At 38.6% G+C, this 22,529-nt stretch overlaps 1 protein-coding gene across 17 annotated transcripts in view; it reads left to right on the top strand.

Annotated features, from left to right (window-relative positions):
* The window catches only part of mycbp2 (MYC binding protein 2), a 138,867-nt gene that overhangs the window by 67,960 nt on the left and 48,378 nt on the right, over positions 1-22,529 (top strand). For 15 of the 17 annotated variants that reach the window (XM_067443302.1, XM_067443319.1, XM_067443303.1 and 12 more), the window contains exons 18-40: positions 898-1,002; positions 5,583-5,702; positions 5,860-5,941; positions 6,594-6,711; positions 6,808-7,012; positions 7,106-7,259; positions 8,147-8,319; positions 9,376-9,501; positions 9,722-9,849; positions 9,954-10,045; positions 10,502-10,636; positions 10,713-10,796; positions 10,885-10,981; positions 11,954-12,146; positions 13,499-13,773; positions 15,865-16,086; positions 16,201-16,392; positions 17,337-17,543; positions 19,442-19,579; positions 19,663-19,841; positions 19,934-20,076; positions 21,149-21,249; positions 21,385-21,603. In XM_067443302.1, the coding sequence (XP_067299403.1) occupies positions 898-1,002; positions 5,583-5,702; positions 5,860-5,941; positions 6,594-6,711; positions 6,808-7,012; positions 7,106-7,259; positions 8,147-8,319; positions 9,376-9,501; positions 9,722-9,849; positions 9,954-10,045; positions 10,502-10,636; positions 10,713-10,796; positions 10,885-10,981; positions 11,954-12,146; positions 13,499-13,773; positions 15,865-16,086; positions 16,201-16,392; positions 17,337-17,543; positions 19,442-19,579; positions 19,663-19,841; positions 19,934-20,076; positions 21,149-21,249; positions 21,385-21,603 (3,488 nt within the window). The remainder of the gene's footprint in view (positions 1-897; positions 1,003-5,582; positions 5,703-5,859; positions 5,942-6,593; positions 6,712-6,807; positions 7,013-7,105; positions 7,260-8,146; positions 8,320-9,375; positions 9,502-9,721; positions 9,850-9,953; positions 10,046-10,501; positions 10,637-10,712; positions 10,797-10,884; positions 10,982-11,953; positions 12,147-13,498; positions 13,774-15,864; positions 16,087-16,200; positions 16,393-17,336; positions 17,544-19,441; positions 19,580-19,662; positions 19,842-19,933; positions 20,077-21,148; positions 21,250-21,384; positions 21,604-22,529) is intronic. The other 2 variants (XM_067443308.1, XM_067443306.1) reach the window with 1 other exon arrangement.

Below are 22,529 nucleotides of genomic sequence, written 5' to 3'. Positions count from 1 at the left end.
CAAACATTGTTTATAAATGTTTACGAACATTTATAAACAAGTATAAATCTGTTTATTTTAGATATTTATTTTATAATACAGTGTATTAATGTCTTTAAGAAAAAATCTTACTGGCCCTAAACGTTTGAACTGTAGTGTTAAATTAAGCAACACAATAAAATTAACAAGTCATAGCAAATAAATAAACTTTGATGTGTGTGTGTGTGTGTGTGTGTGTGTGTGTGTGTGTGTGTGTGTGTGTGTGTGTGTGTGTGTGTGTGTGTGTGTGTGTGTGTGTGTGTGTGTGTGTGTGTGTGTGTGTGTGTATAAATATATATATATATATATATATATATATATATATATATATATATATATATTTTTTTTTTTTTTATTTTTATTTTTTTATTTACTATATAAATATTATTAAAACAATAAGGTTTTTGAGGTCATTTTGTTAAATTGTATTTATAAGTTTGTAAGTATATCGTCCAGCCGTAATATTTTTACATCAAAACATTTTTTGGACCATAACATGACACGAGAATGCCATAGAAAGGCCCCTGTGGATGTTACTAACCCCCACCCCCCCACCCCAACCGACAAAACATCTAATCATAATCCATTCTCCAATCACTGTCATATACAACCTTGATTATCAGCACTTCATACATTTTCCATAATATTTTCCTCTGGGTTCAAGGATGGAGTATTATTACCTACTCAATAATACTCTAATGCGGACTGATCAGCCTTCTACTTTACGTGTGCTTGTCTCCTGTGGGAGTGGGTTGCTTGTGGAAATTCCCTTCTCGCTTGTTTTTTCATAATGTACCATGTGTAATATACCATGTTTTATTTTCCATTTGTGAGATGCTCTTCCCCATGCATGTGAAAGTTTCTCTCTCCCCCCCATAGGCCCCCTTGTTTTCCCTGGTCCCCTTTTTATGAACCAGCGTGAGCAGGTGCTAGCAAGAATAAGACCCCTTCAGGCCTTTAAGCTAATGCGGGAGAGACTCAAAGGTACTGCGGTCTTCACTACAGACTCCACCTGGAGCCCCATTACGTCCTTCTATCTCCTTTCCTTCAACAAGCTGTACTCTGCCGCTTTCTTTGGACCCAATAACATCTCTCTGTCTGCATCTTTTCCTCTACCTCTCTGGTGAAAGAATAAAGACTTAACTTTACTACCTCTTTCTCTTCTAACATAATAGTCAATTGGCCATATGTTGTATGCTGTGCTCAGTGCTTTATAACAATCAGAATATCAGTGCTAAGGTTTACGATTAAACCAAATGGATCATTTTCCTCAACTAGACTGAGACTAGAGAATTGTCATGTTGTGGTAATTGTTATTGGGAAAACAGTGTCCAAAGCTTGAATAGCACATGTTAATAAAAAATAAATAAAAAAATTCTGGCAGGCTTTTAAGTTTTAACAAGGGCTTAAAATAAATCCTAGTGCATGGCCAATATAAATAGAACCTTATGCCTTGTAGTTATTTTAGTCACCATCTGAATGGTTTTATTATTTACCCAATCCAATATCTAGGTCAATATCAGAACTCTTCCCCCCCCCCCCCCCCCCCCCCCCCAAAAAAAAAGGAATTGTTCACCGAAAAGTTATTTCATTATTTACTCTCTTTCGTATCTCTATGGGTTCTTAGCCCATTTGATGTTATAATATTAGTTAAGATTATATTTTCAAATTTTATCTGTGAGAAAAAAGGGAATTTTTCTAGAATTGCATCTTTTTATGCATCTCTTTTCCATACAAAGCAGTCTGTTCAAGTGTTAGTTCACCCAAAAATGAAGTTGTTGTCATTAATGCCCTAATGTCGTTCCTCACCCGCAAAACCTCCGTTAATCTTCGGAACACAGTTTAAGGGTGTACTCACACTAGGCATGGTTGCCATGAACTGGGCCCGAGTACGATTGTCCAGAAACGAACCAGCTGAAGTGCAGCAAGGACTTTGCAGCTTTGATTACGGACTCCAGCACGGTTAGCGCTCACACTGCATGCGAACCGCGCCCGAGTCCAACTGAACCGTGCTCTGGCCCACCACTTCCAAGCGGGCCAGGGCCGGCTAATCGAGCCACGCCCGGGCACGGTTTGGAGCACTCACACTAGTCAAACGAACTGCGCTTTGTTGTTCAAACGCACTCGGGCACGGTTCAAACTGGCTAGTATGAGTACACCCTAAGATATTTTATATTTAGTCCGAGAGCGTATGCAAGTGTATGCACACTATGTCCAGAAAGGGAATAAAAACATCATCAAAGTAGTCCATATGTGACATCAGTTAGTTAATTAGAATCTCTTGAAGCATTGGAAATACATTTTCGTCCAAAAATAACAAAAACTTTGACCTTATTCAGCACTTTCTTCTCATCCGGATTTGTTTTCAATCCTGATATAAAGATTCAAACAGTAATGATTCATGATTCGGATCGCGTGTCAAACTGCTGAAATCCCGTGACATTGGAGATCCGAATCATGAATTAATACTACATTGGCAATCTGAATCATGAATCAATAATAGTCCCTTTCTGGACATGGAAAGTATAGTGTGCATAGCTCTTGGACTACATATAAAATATCTTAAACTGTGTTCTGAAGATGAACGGAGGTCTTACGGGTGTCGAACAACATTAGGTTAAGTCATTAATGACATCAATTTCATTTTTGGGTGAACTAACTTATAAAAGCAGGAGATAGAGTGTCTCACTTTATTTGGTTATGTCCTCCAACATAATTTACTGCAGCAGTAGTTGACGTCATCTTTCTTTTTTTTAATCTTGGATGGTAACTAGTGTTAGGGTGCAATACTGCTACCTATCAATACTGCCACCTATCATGTTGGCATGTCAAAAAGTTAGTCACGGGCACTGGATTATTTACCAGGTTATGTGTAGTATTATTAAAGTTGGTATTTCATTTATTAAAATAAAATAAGACATCAATATTTATATCATAAATATAGGATATTGCGACACCCCTAGTCTATTATGACTACAATTGCCAAGGTCCAAAAATGACACAAACCCCACCATAAACATGTTTTTCAAAGACATCCAATCATCATGTTAGCGTAGACTTTCTATGTTCTATGAAATTAAACCCGAATCTAAATTCAATTCTGCGGAAGAGGAATATTATCATTCTAATTAACAATGGGTATTATCTATTATCGGAGTTAATATTTGTAAATGATCAATGATAAACCACTAAAATGACAGCATACAGGTTTTGGAATGACACAAAACAAAAAAAATTTCCCCCAATATTTTAAACATATGGGATATTTTTGCTCCCAATCCTGCACATAAATAAAAATGTTTTTATTATTTATGTCATTATTGGTAACACTTTATTTTGATAGTCCACTTTAGACATTCTACTAACTATAAGTAACTTTGCAACTACATGTCAGCTAACTCTCCTTAGAGTATTAGTAGACTGTCAGTAGACTGGTAGGTTATGGTTAGGTGTTAGGGTTCGGGTTAGTAGAATAAATTGAATTGTAGTTGCCAATTTACTTATAGTCAGTAGAATGTCTGTTGGGGGACCAACAAAATAAAGTTTTATTAAATATTAATCAGACAGTCTACAAATACTCTAATGACAGTTAGTTGACATGCAGTTGCAAAGTTGCTTATAGTTAGTAGAAGGTCTAAAGTGGACTATCAAAATAAAGTGTTACCTCATTATTTATTTATGTACCCCCCACCTCAAAAAAGTAATAAAAATACTCAATAAATAGTGTAATACAAAGTATGTCGCACATAATATCTCAAGCATTGAATATATTGAATATATGGGATAAGTAAAAAAAAAAAAAAAAACTTGTCTATGCACATAAATCAACAAAATAACAAAAACGTACAACTATAAAGAATATGCATGTACGACCATGCATACAAGTATCCATACATATAATCTCACGATTCTGAACTGATTAAAGCCACAGTCATAATGACATCTTAATGCTTAGGTTGATAAACTCTTGAATAAGTACAGTACTAACATATTCAGGAAAAAAGGTAACGAATAGATCCCAGATTTCAGAAAATATACCAGTGTTGCACTTTATCGCATACCTATTTTTTTCCACATGAATGAAGTTCATAACATCTCTCAGACAGTCATCAAAGGATGGAGGGGAATTTTGTTTCCATAGCAGGAGAATGCACAATCTAACTTAAAATGTCACTGACTTGCTGAACGTTTGGAGGAAGTCCAAAAAGTGCAACCAAAGGGCAAGACTCAATGTGTTATTTTTTTGTGTTTTTTTGGTCACTAAGGAAAAACAATTTAAGATTGATAGTCAAAAATAAGTTATGGATGGACATATCCAAAACATTGGTTATGTATTAAAACTACAGGATGATGGCTACCATTACATGGAGGATCAACACCAGGCTTGATTTTTGCCAACATTACTTTTGCCCAGTAATTGCGATGAATACATTTTAATATGACATGCACAAATAGATGAGTTGAGACCACGGACAGGATCTGGTTCCAAGTCTCATCTTCAAATGTGAGCCAAAGATCTGACTCCCGCTGTTGTTTAATAAATGAGAGAGAGAGGAGATGGAGGAAATCAGCCTATATAGAGTAAACGATGCACCCCTTTTATCCAAGGATGAAAGGATATAATCTGATCTAGCAAAGTTTTTGGCGTAAGAATCGTAAAGTCAGTGAATTCATTTTTAACAATTTCAGAGCTGCAACTGAGAATTTTTTTTTTTTAATAGTTTAACCACTGAAGAGCTACTTTATCTTTCTCAGAAAGGAGTTGGTAGCATCACTGTTTTTGAAGCAATTAAACTGGCACTGTTAATAGAGATACGTGGCACAGACGTCACAGCATTTATACATGCACAATCTCTCTCAGCCCTGTAAATGAACACCGATTTGATGTATTACACTTCTCTGTGAATAGAATATCAAACTAGAGATTGCTAAACTGCAAGCTTACCAGTGTTTTCAGGAAGCCAGTGCTTTTATCCACGGTGGAGACAGAGCATGTGCACATAGTTGCCAAGTTGAGAAAAATAAGTAAAACACACAGCAGATATTTTCGTATTGCGCAAACTTGGTAGCTCTGATTAGGGATTACGTTTTTTGATGTCAGGCAACCCCAGTTATGTTCCTATGCTGGCCAAATGAAACCTGGTTCTAGCCTATATTGTTACACAGCCCTAATTTGTGCACTCGTTGGAGGCACATTTAAAAAATCTACACTATCTCAATCAGTCTGGAGTGAAAGGAGCCAACTTTTCTTGTTCCTTCATTGGGTTTGTGCCACAAATCAATGCCAAATCTATTTTACTAACCCCTGAGAGAGAGCATTCGAGGATGTGTACAATCAAAACTTCCCGTTCAGTTTATCTCCTCGCCTTTATTCTCTTCCACCAGTCTCCATGCATGCCAATATTTCACTTCTTCTCTGTTTTTCTTCTTTCCTCTGAGGCACCAGATCATTTCTCTTCCCAGGTCGTTAACAGTCCCCGGCTTCACCTGCTGTCTTAAGACATCCATCTCGTCTCTTGCTGTCCTTGTCTGCCCTTTACCTCACGGTCTGTTCTGTGTTACAGATGGCAGCAGTGAACGTGGGGACAAAGATGCCAGTAAGATCACTACATATCCTCCCGGGGCCGTACGCTTTGACTGTGAGCTGCGAGCTGTGCAGGTCAGCTGCGGTTTCCACCACTCTGGTGAGCGAATCTCTCTTCTAACCTTGATAACGTTAAAGCAAGCCATTGTTCATGTTCCCCATCGTTATTTTGGATCAATATTTGATCTTCCCGTTTTATGATATGGCAAGTGTAAAGTACTGTGTTCGTTTGTGTAACGGTAAACCTGTTTTTGCAGTGGTATTAATGGAGAATGGAGATGTTTACACCTTCGGTTATGGACAACATGGACAACTTGGACATGGAGATGTTAATTCTAGGTAATTAGGTTTTCAAGGGAATGCAGTTGTCAAGTTTGCAGTGGCTCCAAAAATATCATTTGAAAATAAATAAATAAAATCTAAAAGTAAGCCACCTTAAATGTATCATTAAAAGTAGTCCAAAACTTACAATGTGTATATGTTTTTATTTATTTATTTCGTTTTACTTATTGCCATTAATTTTATTTTAATTTTTATCTTTTATTCATTGTAATAATTAACTTTTTAATACCTATTTTTAATTAATGATATATATTTTTTAATTATCTGTTTAATTTATTATTTTTATATTGATTCAATTTGTCAATTTATATATATATATATATATATATATAGAGAGAGAGAGAGAGAGAGAGAGAGAGAGAGAGAGACAGAGAAATTGAATCAATATAAAAATAATAAACTAAACCATTTTTTTAAAACTTATTTTTAATATTTTGTTTGACTACTTTTTTAATTTGATTTATTATATTTAAAATATGAATTTAATTGAATGAATGTATTTGTATTATTTTTGTAATTGTTCATTTACTTTAAGTATTTCATTTCATTTCATTTTTTTTTTTTTTGTTTTGTTTACTTTTATTGATTTATTTTAACTGATTGCAAACAAAATAGATCAGCTTACGGCTTCTTTGATTTTATATCGCAGGGGGTCTCCCACTTTGGTGCAAGCTCTGCCCGGCCCCAGTACTCAGGTGACAGCAGGCAGTAACCACACTGCAGTGCTTCTCATGGATGGACAGGTCTTCACCTTCGGGAGTTTCTCAGTAAGTTAGCGGTTTCCCCCAACATCAGTCCTCAAATACAGATCTATTTATATTGGCCTGATTTTAAGCTGGATATATCTCATGTTGTCTCAACAGAAAGGACAGTTAGGGCGTCCCATCCTAGACATGCCCTACTGGAACGCCAAGCCCTCTCCAATGCCTAACATTGGCGCCAAGTATGGCCGAAAGGCCACATGGATTGGGGCCAGTGGGGATCAAACCTTCCTTAGAATCGACGAGGCGCTAATCAACTCCCATGTCCTGGCCACTTCCGAGATTTTTGCTAGCAAACACATCATCGGTATGTTCCCTTGCTTGATTCACTTGTGTGGTTTAAAGAGCCTATGTGTCGTCTTCTTTTAAAATCTTTGTTGACTCCCATTTTGATTTCTAGGTTTAGTTCCAACATCTGTATCTGAGCCTCCTCCCTTCAGATGCCTACTGATCAACAAATTGGACGGGAGCTGCCGCACCTTCAATGACTCAGAGCAGGAGGATCTCCAGGGTTTCGGCCTCTGCTTGGACCCTGTCTATGATGTCATCTGGAGGTGAGGTTCAGACAACATAACCATGCCATTTAGGTTCCTAAAAACGTAAACCTAAAAATTTTAAGCCATTTCACTTAGGGATGTCACAAGTACCGTTACTCCGGTACCAAGTTGGTACTGAAATGTAAAAAATGTGACGATACCAGCCTTTCTGTAGTAACGGTAGTACCGGCTCCCGAGTATATCTGGTTTCCACAGCTGCGTTCAGTCGCTTCCGTGTTAATCTAAGCGCAGGGCTCCAGACTGTAGCTAAATATATATTAGTGTATGTGAATATCAAACTGCAAAATACTATTTAAATATTACTCCTGCATGTTCTGCTGTTCTGTGTGAATGATGGGCGCCGATGTTCCGGCGCGCACACACACACGCGCACACACACACACACACGTGACACTAGCTCACTGTCTTGGTAGTCTCTGCCAACTGCCGTGTGTCACTAGAATGGGTAAACCCAGCCTGATCTGTCGGTGATTGATTTCGTCCTGATAGTCAGACAAGTGTGTCACTATATGAGGAACGCACGAACCATCACTTCATGAGAATTTACTGTTTCATTTGAGAAAACGGTTGTTCATATCATGAACACACAGACACTCAAAGGTCTTCACAGCAACCCGTCAAAATAAAAGTTTGGTGTAACAAAGAAATTGACAGACTATATTAGGCTACTGTTGTACTGTATATTTAGCTCTATGTAATAATAATATGCCTCTACTAATAATAAAAATTATGCCTAGATGGTTGTTAATAGATAATAGTTGATAGTTGTTAAAACATTTTTCTGTGGTACCAAAATTGGTTTAGAGTATCATCAAATTTTTATGGTATTGGTACCGACTACTGGAATTTTGGTACCTTGACATCTAATTTCATTATTCTTCCAGGTTCCTACCTGCCACACGCGAAATGTGCTGCTATAACGCCGTGATCGCAGACGCCCGTGTGCCTTCTGCTTCGGACATCCAGGCCCTCTGCAGCATCCTGAGTCCTGAACTGGCTCTGCCCTCGGGCTCCCACGCCAGCACCACCCGTTCCCATGGAGCGCTGCACATCCTGGGTACGACAAGATCATTCTACCTCCGCTTTACTAATTTGTTTAATGTGCAGTTCACAGCACACTCTCAAAACCTGTCAGGAAAGAAGTTACACGATGACAGAACATTCAACGCTTGCTAGCTGTTTCTCATTTGGTTTAGAGAGAGCTTTTAAATTCTCTCAGAGCTGTTTGACTGACTTTGTCTAAGGAATTATGGCTGTCTTTTTGATTTGTGTCAGGCAAATGTGTCAGGCAAATTGGTCGTTTGAGAATAAGAGACTATTAAAGCTGCAAAAACACTTCATTCTACATTTCTGCAACTTACAGAGAGGTGCATATATTTGAGCATGTGACCACATATACATTTACATGCCAATTACGCCTGTTTCCATGGTGAAGTAGTTCAGAGGAAGTCGGATACACTCTATTATTCTAATGCTGCACAGAAGAATAACTGGAAAGTAAATTGCGGTAAAGTCAGTTACACCATGTGCTGTTTCTGGATGTGTGTAGCAACTACTACGAGGTATTTTGCTTGGGCACTTTACCATTGAGAATGGGCAACAAATTTCTGTCTGGATACTTTAGAACGGTCGTGGGACCTGTCTCTCACCTGGTTGCCCCATGACAGTAACATTGCTCAAAATATTGCCCCTTTTATCATCACCTTCACACGGGTCCCTAAGATTTACAAATTAGCAGCTTAAGTTTCTTTTTTTATATATATCTTTCAAATATTTTTGGTCTTCTGTGACAGTGACTTGAGAGTTTTAGACCAAGGTATCTGTTTTTGAAGAATTGAATACTTTAAAAATGTTATTAGATCTAACAGCTAGCCATTGCTTGTGAAAGCAAAATAGCAGGCTGTGTTTTTAAACGTTAACTAACCGTTTCATTCTAAGGGTAATAGAGAAGGTGGAAATAGCCAGAAAAAAATACATTGACAAAATTATTTTCAAAAGCATTCATTAACATTATAAGTGGACCTCAGGGAAAATAATAATAATAAAAATCAAACTCTCTCAGTCCACTCTTATAGTTGTAGTGTGTCAGTTGTTGTTTTTATTCTGTGTTCAGGTTGTCTGGACACACTGGCTGCGATGCAGGAGCTGAAGATGGGTGTGGCCAGTGCTGAGGAAGAGACTCAGGCTGTGATGAAGGTCTACTCTAAAGAGGACTACAGTGTGGTCAATCGCTTTGAGAGTGAGTTCATCCAAAATCATGTTTTATGACACTATAGCTGTTACTTTTCTAAATAATATTTTTGAAGGGGCCTTCACATGCACAACTTATGGAAAAACAATCAGTATTTTGAATATGAGTGTTGGCAATTTCCAGCAGCATAAGCGATTTGACTGATTTATTGGAATTTTTCAATTAAAATGAAAGGTAAAAAACTTGTTTTGCACAATGTTATTTCTAGGCCATGGAGGAGGCTGGGGTTACTCTGCCCACTCTGTGGAAGCCATCCGCTTCTGCGCAGATGCCGACATCTTGTTAGGGGGATTGGGTCTTTTTGGAGGCAGAGGGGAGTATACTGCAAAGATCAAGGTCAGGTGCTATCTGAGTTTCTTTGTTTTGACCTTCAGCCCACTTCATTCTCATGAGTTTTCTGGTTTTTGGTTTATGATTGAAAGCTGTGATTGTGTTTGCAGCTGTTTGAGCTGGGTCCAGATGGAGGAGACCATGAAACTGATGGAGACCTACTGGCTGAGACAGATGTTCTGGCCTATGACTGTGCTGCTCGGTATGCCTTTATATAAGTACCATCCAAAACAATAGAACAATTTCATCGTTTCAAGAGTGCTGGTGGAGTAATAATAATAATAATAATACATTTTATTTATAATGCACTTTATATTTAACAAAATCTCAAAGTGTTACAGAATTAATTACAGCTACTATTATTACGGAGTAGTGTATCTTGAAAGCAGGATATATGCTACAGTTATGTATATACAGTATATATTATGTTTTATATCGTCAGTGTTCATTATTATTATTTTTTTTTATATATGTTTTGATATATTTTAGCTTATCGTTGTAGTATTGTAACTTTTAACCCTTTTTTTCAGTTAGTTTATTTTATATTTAATTGAAAACAAATCTGATTCATTTAAATGAATGCAAAAGCAAAACATTGCACAAAAAATAATATCAATATTGGTGTAATGATTTGTGATGTTTTGTTTTATGTATGCAGGGAGAAGTACGCCATGATGTTCGATGAGCCTGTGCTGCTGCAGTTGGGCTGGTGGTATGTGGCATGGGCTCGCGTGTCTGGACCCAGCAGTGACTGCGGCTCCCACGGCCAGGCAACCATCACCACTGATGATGGGTACAAACACGCTCATTACTGTTATTATTTGTAATACTAGAAAGCAAGGAATATCATCATGATCTCTCTCCTGCAGTGTGGTGTTTCAGTTCAAGAGCTCGAAGAAATCAAACAACGGTACTGATGTGAATGCTGGACAAATACCTCAGCTGCTGTATAGGTACATAGGAAATTTTACTTCTGTGCGTGTTACTTTTGTGTATCAGGTGTATTTTTTTTTCCACATACACGTTATTCTGATTTTCCAGGTTGCCCTCTAATGATGGTAACACATCCAAAGGAAAGCAGCAGACCAGTGAGCCTGTTCACATCCTCAAGCGTTCTTTCGCCAGGACCGTGTCTGTGGTATGTGTGTACAAAAATTGCTTATGGGCCAATAAAGAGAAGCTTAAATGTTTTTTGTTTTGTTTTCCCCCCAGATCCAATAAAATCCTCAAAAAAGACATTAAATGTAATTCATATTTACGTACAGGCTATTTGATTACGTTTTACTTCACACAAGTTACTGAAGCAAAGTTTTTTTGGAAACTGTTATTTCTTTTAAAAAAAAATATCATACTGACAAATGTCATTTGTGTGAAGGCTTAATGTAAATGTCTCGGCGGTGTAACTGCTGATTTTAATAAATAAAGAGTTACATTAAAGACTTTTAATTCTGAAAATCTTTACCTGATGAAACAAACAGTGAAACAGTTTTGTATTAAATATTTTCATATTAAAACAAGATTTTCACTAATCAAATTCAGCGTGGTATAACCATTATTTATGAAGCCCCTTTTTAGGCAATGAAGACCTTTTTGGATATAGAAATAAATGTGAAAAAAAAAAAACTTTTTTAAAATGTATATGTTGTACAGAAAATATTTTATTACCTTTTACTTGGTTTCACCACTTACACAAAAATGTAAGCTGTCATAAATATACAGTTACTTATGACTTGGCACATTTTAAACTAGATTGTAAAAAAACACCTATTTTCCACCATCCCGTCATCCTTTGTCATCGACCCATATATGTGCTCATGCTGAAAATTTGACTGGCAATTTCCTGAAAAGGAGTTGTTAGCATTACTAGCTTGTATTTTCACATAATATCCTTGTCTTAAAATAAAATTTGCAGGGAACAGATGTACAGCAGCCAATTTGGAATGGTTTATTTTAGAGTATTTTTATTGCTTGTTATTTTAAGGAAATCCCTTTACTATTGGCGCTTTTTTCTTGACCTATCCGCCTGGTGCAGTCAAACGAACAAGCCAAGCTAGTAATAGGTCAGATCCTTGGTTCATTTCCAAGTTGTGTGTGTTTGTTCTTGTGTCAGGACTGTTTTGAGTCTCTGCTGAGTATCCTGCACTGGAGCTGGACCACGCTGGTGTTGGGGGTGGAGGAACTTAGGGGACTGAAGGGTTTCCAGTTCACAGCCACCCTTTTGGATTTGGAGCGCCTGCGGTTTGTGGGCACCTGCTGTCTGCGGCTGTTGCGTGTCTACATCTGCGAGATCTTCCCCATTTCTGGTACTATATCTCCTCTGTTGTTTAAAGGGGTTAAAGTGGCACCCCACTAACTGTTTATCTAACAACTGAACATTGGCTCAGTTCATCAAAATCATCAATACATTTTATGCATAGCAAACTTCTTAAAGGGACAGTTTCTATTATTAATAAATCACCCTGATGTCATTTCAAACCTTATAAGACTTCCGTTCATCTTCGGAAAACAAATGAAGATATTTTTGATGAAATGTGAGAGCTTTCTGTCGTTCATAGACAGCTATGCAACTGACACTTTGATGCTTCAAAAAGATCATACAGAGACTGTAAAACTAATCCATATGAATTGAGACATGATCACTTTATATGATGAACCAATTGAATTTAGTCTTTTATTCACATATAAACTAGGGCCGGGACTTATACAAATAACACATATACATATACACATATCACATATAACAACGGGAACGCGTTAATTAAGATGAATTAATTACGGGACTTTAACGCGTTAATTAATTACGCAAATAAACGGAACGTTTTTCAATGAATGAGTTTCGGCGGACCACCAACTAGCACTCATGAGTCACGACAACAACAAAACATAGTGAACATGAACGAAGAAGCTGATGAGGCCGCTTTGCTTGGCCCTTTGGATCTGAAATTTTGTTTTAAAAAACGAAAGGATGGAAGCGTCGACAAGAGCATGGTTGTGTGCAAGCTTTACAACAAGGAATTTGCGTATCACCGAGCCTCAAATATCACAAATATGCCTTTGCTACACTTAATGGCAAACATTGCACTGGTGTGCTGGACTGAAATAAATAAACAATATTTTTTTGATTAAGCTAATGTATTCAGTCATTATTCAATGGTATACTAAAAATCCATGTGAAAAATTACTTCACATTAATCAACTGTAAAGGCTCTGCTACATTGACTGTTTCTTTTGCACGGAACTGTAGCAACTTTAAACACGTTATTTGAAACATTTTCATTTTGTCCATAACATTTTATCGTTCTCCTAAATAATTCAACATAAGAGCATGTGCTCTTAAGTGTGCTAAAAAATAGGTGTTAATTAAAATTGATTTTGAACACTGCTGTGACTCTTGACACTGTACTACTAGACCTTGTCACCTAGTCTTATTGTTACACACTGAATCTGTGCTGACACTTCTTGCTGAGTCGTACTATATATATATCCCGAGTGGAATTCCCTTGAGTTACAGATGTAATCTATATTGACTGCCAAGGTCTCATGTCACACTTGTCCTTTAAGCACATGTCTTGAGGACCTTTACCTGACAGCATACTGTTTGGACCACATCGCATCTACATGCATCTTATACTGCCTGTCTGTGTCTCTTATCCAGCCAGTACCAAAGCTGTTGTGGAGGAGTCCAGCAAGCTGGCGGAGTGCGTAGGAAAGACACGCAGCCTCCTGAAGAAGATCCTGTCGGAGGGAATGGACAACTGCCTGACCAAGCTGGACAATGACCCGCAGGGATATCTGAGTCAGCCCCTCACGTTGCTGGAGGCTGTGCTGCAGGAGTGTCACAACACCTTCACCGCCTGCTTTCACTCCTTCTACCCCACCCCTGCCCTGCAGTGGGCCTGCCTCTGCGACCTGCTCAACTGCCTGGACCAGGTATTCACAATCATTAGAGATTCTAGTCAAGTCACCTTTATTTATATAATGCTTTTTACAATACAAATCGTTGCATAGCAGCTACAGTAACAGGGAAAGTAAAGCAACAAAGTTTGTTTCGGCTTTATAGCAGCTCTAGAAGAAAATAGTGTCATTGTACAGATTAAAGGGTTCGTTCACCCAAAAATGAAATTGATGTCATTAATGACTCACCCTAATGTCGTTCCACACCCGTAAGACCTCCGTTCATCTTCGGAGCACAGTTTAAAATATTTTATATTTAGTCCGAGAGCGTATCCAAGTGTATGCACAGTATACTGTCCATGTCCAGAAAGGGAATAAAAACATCATTAAAGTAGTCAATATGTGACATCAGTTAGTTAACTAAAATATCTTGAAGCATCCAAAATACATTTTGGTCCAAAAATAACAAAAACTACGACTTTATTCAGCATTGTCTTCTCTTCCGGGTTTGTTTTCAATCCTCAAACAAAGATTCGAACGATTATGAATCAGCGTATTGATTCATGATTCGGATCGCCAATGTAATAAATAGAACTAAATATACTAAATATTTTATATTTAGTATATTTATACATACACTTGCATACGCTCTCGGACAAAATATAAAATATCTTAAACTGTGTTCCGAAGATGAACGGAGGTCTTACGGGTGTGGAACGACATTAGGGTGAGGAGTTAATGACATCAATTTCATTTTTGGGTGAACTAACCCTTTAAGGTCAGTGTAGACTCACCCCCATGTCTTTCCAAAACCGTATGGCTTACTTTCTTCTGTGGAACACAAATGAAGATATTTTGAATAATGTTGGTAACTCATTGGTGATTCGGGTTTCAGTGACATCCACTATATAGACAAAATACAGTCTGGGCATCAACATTCTTCAAAATATCTTATTTTATGATTAGCAGGAGAAAGAAAGTGAGTAAATGATTCTAGAATATTTATTTTTAGGTGGACTATCCCTTTAAGTCATCAAAAGGAAGAAATAGTAAATTATCTTTGCACAATTATTGTTATCATTACATTTTTTATTTTATTTTTTAATATGTATATGTGGCTAATACGTGTATGTATATGTGGCTAATATTTTTAATATGTGGCTATAATATTTTGTGTATTTTAGTTCATTTGACTGAAAGAGTTAATATGGGGGAAATGTACAATCTTTTTGCTTTTTAATGCTTTAGGAAAGATTTATATATACTGTGCTTTTTAAAGGTGTTCTTTTAAAGGGGTACTTCAGCGCTGGGAAGATGAATCTGTATTTAAACTGGATGATTAATGTAGTAGAAATGTGAAATTATTTTTTTATTTGGTGCTTTCTAGACTGAGAAAAGATATTTTTGTCTCATGGGGATGAAAGACAACAATTCCCAGAATGCTTCGCTGCCCTACTAGGCCACTCCCAAAGCCAACGCTGCTGAATAACTGGATCACTTTCACTTTCCCCCCACCGTGTTCATTTTCATAAAATCAGTTCAGTTAGAGAACAGACAATACAATTAAAAACTGAAAGTGTCTGTTCAATATAATGTGATTTAGCCGCTGAGGAAGTGTCAGCACAAACGCAGCAGGAGTCAAATTACAAACATTCGTGATGAGCTAAATGAGCTTGTGATGAGACCTGGGGTAAACGCGACCGTGGCATAGATTCACAGCAAGTGTGCAGTCTGCCGCGTTTTCAGTTCATGCCTTTGGAAGCTTATCTTTTAATAGGATTTAATTTGAGAAGTTAAAACACTTACTTTGCTCCTCCGGCCGCTCCGTTTACTGCCTGCAGCTGCTTTTACTGCAACTTTTTCAGCTGAACCACATTCAGTTCCTAGCTCACTCTGCAAATGAGCCACTTAACAGATTTAGGCCTGATGAATTTGAGCTCTAAAATATCTCCAGTCACATTCTTAATCAGAAAGATTATCTACACAAAAAAATTTAATCTTCAAAAACAGCCTCCCACATATTTACTGAGGAATACAATTGTTTCTCGATTGGTATCAGACGTATAGTCCGGTTAAGTGCAGCAAGGCTCTACTAATCATAACATTGACCTTCATGTCGACCTCCAGGACATTCAAGAGGCGAACTTCCGCACGTCGAGCAGCCGTCTGCTGGCTGCGGTGATGTCAGCGCTGTGTAATACGTCGGTCAAGCTGACCTCCATCTTGCCCATCGCTTACGACGGGGAGGTGTTGCTGCGCTCCCTCGTCAAGCAGGTCAGCACGGAGAATGACTCTGCTCTGGCTCACCGCTTCCCCCTGCTGGTGGCACACATGGAGAAACTCAGCCACGTGAGTACCATCATCTGTTTGAACATGCTTAATCAATTTATTTTAAATATAAAACATTTTAGTAATGTTCATCTGCCTCAGCTTTTACTAAATACTCTGTCGTGTTTTGATCAGACGGAAGAGAATCTCATGGGTATGACGACTTTCCGGGAGGTTCTGGAGAAGATGCTTGTCATCGTGGTGCTTCCTGTGAGGAAGAGTCTGAGGAAGGAGGTTGAGCTCTTTTCTCCTCATCTGGTGTCCAACACATGTGGCCTGCTGGCCAGTATTGTCAGTGAGCTCACCGCCTCTGCTCTCGGATCTGAGGTTAGAAGGACAAATATTCTACTACTTTCTCATTCCTCTTCTCCTCACATACACACACCCCTTGTCTCTCTTTGTCCGCAGAGCATTCGCCCTGCTGCTCTAATTGCATTACAGTTACCGACTGGCCATAAATAGCTTTTAGATAGTGGAGGAAAAAATCGTTCTCTCCGTTTCATGAGATCTTCATGTTCGTGAATCTGCATCTGTATTGCCCCAAAGAAACTTAATTTTATTATTGAAGGACCTGTACCTTTTTTATTACACATTTTGTAATCTAATCAATAAGCGTGCTACTCTAACTGTCTAACACGTTGGACTGCTTTAACATTTTACTGTTTAAAAGCATTGAATTGTGTAGATTTATTTCCAATTATCAGTGCAAAAATGGAAAGTGCCCAGATTCTATGTCGCCTGCTGAGTCATGAGAACAGGTGTGTCCTCCACAGGACCACAACAGTCTACTGCAGTCCGTCTCTCCCCTCTCTCTGGCGGTTTTGGAAAAGGCCATTGGCCTGTTGCCATGGTAACTGGCATGTCATGCTCTGTTTGAGTATGTAATCCAGACAGTTACGGCTGCTTTGCTGCTCTTTAACACTGTTCGTTACCAAAGAAGGAATATAAATCGTATGCTGGCTAATAGAGTTACAAAAATGGCACCAGTCTCTGTTGTTTGCAATAGCACAGGAAGAGCAGGGTTTTAGCTCTTGGTTGTCATGGAGGCTCCTGTTCAAAAACAAAAACATCCTCTCTCAGTTAGTCTTATCTGGCCTACTGCCACCTGCTGGAAAAACATCTTTAAAGGATAGTTGACCCAAAAATGTAGCATTTTTATTTTCCATTTCCAAATATTCTTTTTCCAAACAAATTTAAAATCTAAAAATCCCTCTAAAATAAATGTAAGTTCTTGTTTACACTTTTGTAACTTTTTGACTGTTGTTGTGCAGGTGGACGGGCTGAACTCCCTGCACTCGGTGAAGTCCACCCCCAATCGCTTCACTAAGACCAGCCAGGGACGCAGCTGGAACACGGGGAACGGCTCCCCCGACGCCATCTGCTTCACTGTGGACAAGCCAGGGGTGGTGCTGGTGGGTTTCTGTGTGTACGGGGGAGGAGGCATCCATGAGTATGAGCTGGAGGTGCTCGCTGATGATGTAAGTTATTTTCTTTATTCATCGCCTTATGTCTCACGAAAGCTACACTTATGCCATTTAAAGGAATAGTTCACCCAAATATAAAAATGATCACAACATTTACTCAACCTCAAGCCATCCTAGGTGTATATGGCTTTCTTCTTTTAGCCGAACACAATCAGAGTTAGACTATATTGCCAGAGATGCCTGGCTGTACATTGACATCCCATTCTTAATCACCAAACTGTTCCCACAAAGTTGGGAGTATGAAATTGTCCAAAATCTCTTAACTGGAACTTGACTGGAACTAAGAGGCCAAGCCCAACCCCTGAAGAACAACCCCACACCATAATCCCTTTCCACCAAACTTTGCAATGCAGTCAGACAAGTACCGTTCTCCTGGCAACCGCCAATCCCAGACTCGTCCATCAGGTGTCCAGACAGAGAAACATGATTCGTCACTCCTGAGAACAGTTAGGAGTTTGGAGATCTGTAGATATTGACTCTGCAGAAAGTTGCCAACTTCTGTGCAATATTTGCCTCAGCATGTGCTGACCCCGCTCTGTGATTTTACATGGACTACCACTTTGTGACTGAGTTGCTTTTGTTCCCAGTTGCTTCCACTTTGTTATAATACCACACACAATTGACTGTGAAATATTAAGTAGTGAGAAAATACCATGAATGAACTAACTTCACAGGTGGCAACCTACCATGTACCCATTATTTCACAAATATTTGTAGACGCGTCTGCATGCCTAGGTACTTGATTTTATACATCTCTTGCTATGGAAGTGATTGGAACACCTGAATTCAATGAGTTGGAGGGGTGTCCTAATAGTTCTGGCAATATACCGTATATACCCGAATATAGGACGAGGTTGAAAAATGGGGGGTCGTCTTATATTTGCGATATAGACAAATTCACATATCTATTAAACTGACGATAATAAGGTGGCGCTGTTGATGCTCACGCAGCCTTTTGAGGATAAATCACAACTCAAGTATGCCGCTCACACAGAGAAACAGTGGTAAACAGTGGTTTTCCCGACAAGCACATTTTTTTACTCGGACAAGTGAATGACCGATTTACTTATCTGAATGAAAAGCACATGAACTATTCAATGAATGCCACTATGCTAATGAATTATCAGTAGAATTTTCAATTACAATTTTTTTTCTGTTGAAAACCAGATTTTCCCAAAAAAATAAGTCTGGAAAATGGGGGGTCATCTTATATTAAAGGTTGTCTTAGATTCGGCTATATACATTAGTGTACATTAAATAGTACCCTGTCTCTTCCTAGCTTTGTAATGGCATTAAATAGTCGCAGAGTTTTTGAAACGGCGAAAAGCACACCCATCCACTCATCCATCCAGCGCATCCAGTGGCTGTACGCACATTCACAAGAGTTACTTTGGTTTTCGTGAGAGGTGCCTATTCTCGCCTAGCCTACGCTATGCCTAAGTCATATGTCCTACGTCATACCTTAAGTCAGAGGTCACCCTTCCGCCAGAGCTTGACTCGCTCGTGAACTTGCTTACGGCTGTTGCCGGAAGCCAGTGATTTTTTAGTTGTAAATGTGGATATTTTTCTATAATTATTAACCCTCTGGAGTATGGATTATTTTTTTGATGGATGGATGTGCTTTTTGGAGCTTCAAAAACTCAGGCACTATTCAGTGCCATTACAAAGCTGGGAAAAGCCAGGTAATTATTTAATACAACTTTGTGTTCAGCTAAAAGAAAAAAGTCACTACACCTAAAATGGCTGTTTTTTTTATGTGGAACATGAAAGGAGGATTTTTTTAAGAAGCTTCACATTCCTTCAAGTTAGAGCATGTGAATGAGTTCTCCTAATGTCTTACCCTGTTGTTTCTCTCTGTGTTCCTGTTTTGTCCATCTGCCCTGTTTTATCAGGCTCAGACGGAGCACCCTGGAGATTCCACCCACTCCCACAGATGGACGTCTCTAGAACTGGTCAAAGGCACTTACAGCACCGACGACTCCCCCAGTGACATCGCTGAGATCCGTCTGGACAAAGCTGTTCCTCTGAAGGTGCTGTGAATTTTACACATGAATCACACAAAGCATAAACTTCACTTTGGCACAAACTCACTTCCACCCTGTTGCTCTTGCAGGAGAATGTGAAATATGCTGTCCGCCTGCGTAACTATGGCAGCCGCACAGCCAATGGGGATGGAGGCATGACCACCGTACAGTGCTCTGATGGAGTTGCCTTCACCTTCAGCACCTGCAGCCTGAGCAGCAATGGCACAAACCAGACCAGAGGCCAGATACCTCAGATTCTCTTTTATAGGTCCGCACTATATATATTCTTTTATACGCCTAAAAAAATCCTTCTGATCTCCTAAGATGCAGCACCTTCTTGACGGTGATTGTTTGTTGCAGGAGTGAATATGATGGCGACCTGCAATCACAGCTCTTAAGCAAAGCCAATGAAGAGGACAAGAACTGCAGCCGTGCTCTTTCTGTAGTCAGCGTGGTGGTGCGGGCGGCCAAAGACCTCCTCCACAGGGCCTTTGCTGTAGACGGTGAGGATCATTTCCTTAGGTTTCCCAAATACTACTCTGCTATTGGTTGCACAAAAACAGTCACAGCCCACCTCACGCCATTGGTTGAGCTAATGTTATGATAGAAATAAGGAATTAAATTTGACATGATATAGGAACATTTGGATTAAAACACAATTTACATGATAATTAAGCATCTCATTAGCCTAATGCAAAAAAGCTACATTACAGTGATTCACATAAATTATTTGAATTAAACGTGTTTATTGATCATGGTAAGGTTCAGTATAGCAATGCAAATCTCATGAGATTCATCATTTAAGGTAATGGGATTTAAAAAAAAAAGAAATCAAACTGCATTACGGTAATGAGAATTGGGGAAAATATGCTTAATTGTCATAAATATGTCTTTATAGGCTTTTTGTCTGGGTGTGTGTGTGTGTAACAATTAACATAGCATTCTTTTTTCTGTCATTCTTTGACTGTACTGTAGTATATAATCATGCTATCATTCATTCAAGTGTTATTAAACCATTTAAGCGTGATAAGACCACACAAATAACTAAAATCTGTACTGGCGCGGCGTTTGTGAAATGGCTCATATAGCACACACAGAATGCCACTTCAGACAGCATGCCAGTGCTGCGTTGAGTTTTCTTTCATGCAAAGGACAAAACAAAAAATTATGTCAGTATCCTCGTAAGCACAGTATTAAATAAGATATTAAGTGAGTTTTGAGAAAATAGGTTCAGAACCGTGTCCAGCAGTCCAGTGAATCTGCTGATGTCTGTCATTGATGTTAATCATATCATTTCTTGAGCACCAAATCAGCATATTAGATTGATTTCTGAAGGGTCACAGTGAAGTCCGGATCAATGAGGCTGAAAATTCACATTTGAATCACTGGAATAAATTGCATTTTCAAAAAAAAAAAAATATATATATATATATATAATGTTTTGTTTTTCATGTGATTTTGGGATTACTTGGGTTGTTATTGTGTGATTTACCCTTTTAGATCAGCATCATTAGCTATTTGCTATTAGTCTGTTTGATGCACATTTGATGATTAATGTTACTGATGTCTCTACAGTTGAAGACATTCCTGAACTTCTGAGTTCCTCCAGTCTCTTTTCGATGCTGCTACCTCTTATTTTGGCATACATTGGTCCTGTGGCTGCATCTGTCCCTAAGGTAAGAGATTTTTTCTTGGTGGAATTGGCAAGTTTGGGTTATGTGATAAGGATCCTCTGTCTGTCTATTGTTAGCTTTTTTCTTTTCTCACGATATCTTCGGTTAACTGTTTAAAATGTTATCATTTTCTATTAGGCTGCAGTGGAGGTATTTGGTTTGGTTCAGGAACTTCTTCCAGCTGTGTCTGCCCTAAACCAGAAATATGCTCCGCCAGCCTTCAATCCTAACCAATCCACAGACAGCACCACTGGGAACCAGCCGGAGCAGGGCCTATCAGCTTGCACCACCTCCAATCATTATGCTGTCATCGAGAGTGATCACCCCTACAAGCAGGCTGGTGTCACCCAGTACAAGGTACAACATTAGTGTTCTTCTGTATAGTCAACAAAATGAGGGAAGTCAAATCTATCTAGCAATCGCCTAGCATTACTCTGACAACTACCCTGAACATCTTAGCAACCATTAGGCAACTGTCACTATCTAGCAACAAGCACTTAAAACGATATAGCAATGAGAACAAGAATTTTCAAACTTGGGTCAAAAGGTGAGTCGTGGGCAGTCCCTTGGTTGCAGCTAAATATGCTTTACAGTGAAACACACACACACACAAACACATATATATTTTGTGACATAGGGATATTCCATGGTTTTTATACTGTACAAACCGTATTTTCTATCCCCTTACACTGCCCCTGCTCCTAAACCTACACATCACAGGAAACATTTTGCACTAAAAAAACCTCATCCTGTATGATATATAAGCATTTTGAAAAGTGGGGACATCGCCGATGGCTCATATTTCACCCACTCCTTGTAATACCTATGTCATACCCATGTCATTATACACATTTGTGTCCTCATGTCACAAAAACATGCCCACACACACACACACACACGTTCACGCACACAAAAACAGTTTAGTCTAGGGCGGCATGATATACCAACATTAAATAGAAATCACGATATTGCAATTTTCTAATCGCAAATGTTATGATTTTACTCACCCTTTGACTTGTAAAAGTGCAACTTGTTTTCATTTGTTTCATTAATAAGTGGCTTTATGCGAGTTATTAACTAAACTTGTCGCATTACAGGGGAAAATACTAAATAGTTTTCACTGTTAAATGGTGGAGGGGCACTATTATGCATCTTCTGAAAGAGCGCTGAATCTCATGCACTTAACACATGTGAAGAGGAATCAGAAATAAGCAATAGCAAATTTAAGCAGATGCATATGTAAAATTAGAATTAATACAGTTATTTACATGTTGTGTCATTGC

Source organism: Pseudorasbora parva, chromosome 5 (assembly GCF_024679245.1).
Source record: "Pseudorasbora parva isolate DD20220531a chromosome 5, ASM2467924v1, whole genome shotgun sequence".
Taxonomy (NCBI): domain Eukaryota; kingdom Metazoa; phylum Chordata; class Actinopteri; order Cypriniformes; family Gobionidae; genus Pseudorasbora; species Pseudorasbora parva.
The sequence above is the reverse complement of the archived record's forward strand: the minus strand, read 5'-3'. Positions and strand labels throughout refer to the sequence as shown.